Below are 3,235 nucleotides of genomic sequence, written 5' to 3'. Positions count from 1 at the left end.
ATTAAACCCACCAATGGCCCTTTATAACAGAACTAAATTCATCCTCCAAAGAACCACGTTAACAGAATTAAACTCTTCCCCCAAAGAACCATGTTAACAGAATTAAACTCTTCCCCAAAGAACCATGTTAACAGAATTAAACTCTTCCCCAAAGAACCATGTTAACAGAATTAAACTCCTCCTCCAAAGAACTATATTAACAGAATTAAACTCTTCCCCAAAGAACCATGTTAACAGAATTAAACTCCTCCTCCAAAGAACCATGTTAACAAAATTAAACTCATCCTCCAAATAACCATGTTAACAGAACGAAAATTTATATCCCAAGACTTGTGCTAAAAATTCGAAACTCCATCTCTATAGCAGTTCTAGCTTATTGAATCTTCATCTCCAAAAACTCGTGCTGACAAAACGAAACTCTGTTTCCATAGACTCGTGCTAACAGAACGAAACTCCGTCTTTAAAGACTTTCTCCAAACACCCGAGCTAATTTATTGAAACGTTGTCCCCCAAAACCCGTATTAGCAGAACGAAACTTCGCCTCGAAATATTATTGCTAACAAAACGAAACTCTGCTTCCAAAGGTTTGTGATAACAGAATGAAACTTCGCCTCCAAAGAACCAAGAGTTGTACTAAAAACTCGAAATTCCATCTCTAGAGCAGTTCTAGCTTATTGAATTTTCATCTTCAAAATCTCGCGCTTACAAAACGAAACTCTGCTTCCAAAGATTTGTGATAACTGAACGAAACTTCGCCTCCAAAGACTCCTGATAACAGATCGATACTCCGAGAATGATACCCACACCTTACTTTATAATTGTTTGTTTGTTTACATTTGTCATTCTTGAAATGTTTTTTATTATTTGTGGATTACAAGATAGTTTTCTGTTACTAAAAAAAACCAAATTATATGATTGACAATAACTATTAGATTTTGTTTTTTAACTTAACCAATATCGTGTAGTTTTGTAGAATATCTTTAAGCAGAAGGCGAGTTATGAAAGCAATTAAACTCCTAATAGTGAAACAGCATGTGTTGTTATAACTGTACATTGTTTATAAAAGTTGTAATTTATGTTCCTGACAGGGTTGATAAGATTACAAGAGCTGTTGAAAGCGCCCTCTTACAAGGACGTGAAGATTACCATCCATCAGCTTACGCCAGGATTGAGTTACAAGAAACTTTTGAAAGATATAGGGAAACGAGGAGAAACTAACATCATTTTAGACATACCCGCCGAAAAAGTCCCCTTGGTTTTTAGAGAGGTATTTCTATATCACATGAACATGTCTTTTTTTTTAGTTCGGTGACCTACAACTTTGGAGTAATGGTTAGTGTTTGTCAGAATATAAAATATATATTCTTCCTTTTTGCCAATTGTCAAAATAAAAAGGCTTTTAGTTATATATCTTAACAGTATAAGTATATACTGTGTTGTTGTTGGGCGTAGGATTATTATACAGTAGGTGTCTGTGACTTGCTGGCGATAAATTCAACAATAAATGAATAGCATGTACAATAAATTCTTAAACACTATAGATATTATGGCCTATTCAATTACTTTCGAATTTCAGTTGACAAGCCGAACTATCTTCTCTATTACTATCGCACTAGTATTCTGTTTGTGATTCACTTTCAATTGTGGCGCGAGTTACTGTAATCGTTTGGTTTTCTTTCGTCTAAAGATCCTCTGTTCCTTTTGTCAAAGTACACTCAGGCTGATTCAATTACTTTAGAACCACGCTTTGATGGAATAAGTTATTGTTTTTTTTTATCTCCGATTCTACTGTTAGTCTTACTCTAGCATAGTAACGTTAGGCTTATGTCAGTCGTTAGGCCTATCACTTCTATGGTAGTTAACTTCACGCCAAATCTTTCTTTTTATAACTTTACTTTCTTCTGTTATTATCTGTCTGCTGTCGTCTCCCGTTATTTATATCGTTATCACCTAATCGTCTGTCCGCTTCTATATTCTCGACGTCAACATATTGCATATGACGTTCAATATTCTCAACATCAATCAATTATTAACAAAACTTCCTACAATCGTGACAACTAATTATCAACATTACACGGAGGTGGCGTTTTTCGTAAAATTACCATTTTTATGTTTTATTAAGTAATTGTCTAAACTAATAATATAATATTTACATATCTCATATTTTACACCCATATTATACTCGATATATTGAAATAAACACAAGAACTAGGAAGTAATTATTTGGTTTATTGTTAGTTTGTTATTTCTGACAAAGCAAACCATTAGAATATTTTTAACTTGATAACAAATAATCTTATTTTAGTTATTATTCGGGAAGAGAATATATAAATTTAATTCTTCTTAGCATATTACTTAATTTTTACTCGTACTTCATCTGTGTCGACAGAAAAATATGTCTCGAGGCATATGTTGGAAATGAATCAAATCAAATTTTTTTCAGAAGGAAGCTAAGGTAGATTTTTTTTGGGGGGAGGGGCATTCACCCTCAGAACATCTTTACAAATACAGTGACAATTTGGGACTATTTTAATGCAGTGAGAAGAATTCTAGGGGGAAAACACAAGCGAAATTAAATTCAAATAATAAGTAATTTAATGACCAACCTATGTTACCTATTGTTTAACTTAATCTTATATTTTAACTCTCTAACTTCAGCTGCCACATAGGATTTGTTTCTTGTGAGTCAAGATTTTGTAACAAAACCTCGAGTGCAGTTCAGAAAATCGTAAACTTGCCGACATTTATGGAAGTTAGCGAAATGAGAGTGGGTGCCAGTCCCCTGTATCGGGTATGAGGTGGTGGGGGAGAGGTTATGTAGTTTCTAAGTTGTTCATGTGTGTAACAAACATTCTAAACTTGATTTAAACTTTATCAATCCTGACGCTGCAAGTTGATTGTGTTATGTAGTTTCTAAGTTGTTCGTGTGTGTAACAACAATTCTAGTCTTGATTTAAATTTTATCAATCCTGACACTGCAAGTTGATTGAGTTATGTAGTTTCTAAGTTAAGTTGTTCACGTGTGTAACAAACATTCTAGTCTTGATTTAAACTTTATCAGTCTTGACGCAGCAAGTTGATTGAGTTATGTAGTTTCTAAGTTAAGTTGTTCACGTGTGTAACAAACATTCTAGTCTTGATTTAAACTTTATCAGTCTTGACGCAGCAAGTTGATTGAGTTATGTAGTTTCTAAGTTAAGTTGTTCACGTGTGTAACAAACATTCTAGTCTTGAT

General features: G+C 33.5%; 1 protein-coding gene across 1 annotated transcript in view; it reads left to right on the top strand.

Annotated features, from left to right (window-relative positions):
- Positions 1 to 3,235, top strand: part of LOC106469047 (glutamate receptor ionotropic, kainate 2-like) — a gene marked incomplete at its 5' end in the record, with an annotated part of 64,754 nt that overhangs the window by 16,218 nt on the left and 45,301 nt on the right. Inside the window, one exon of the mRNA XM_022397440.1 lies at positions 1,089 to 1,267. Coding sequence (XP_022253148.1) covers positions 1,089 to 1,267 — 179 coding nt within the window. The remainder of the gene's footprint in view (positions 1 to 1,088; positions 1,268 to 3,235) is intronic.

The sequence above is a fragment of the Limulus polyphemus genome, unplaced genomic scaffold (assembly GCF_000517525.1).
Source record: "Limulus polyphemus unplaced genomic scaffold, Limulus_polyphemus-2.1.2 Scaffold3274, whole genome shotgun sequence".
Classification (NCBI taxonomy): Eukaryota; Metazoa; Arthropoda; class Merostomata; order Xiphosura; family Limulidae; genus Limulus; species Limulus polyphemus.
Note: the sequence above shows the minus strand (reverse complement) of the source record. Positions and strands in the feature narration are given on the sequence as shown.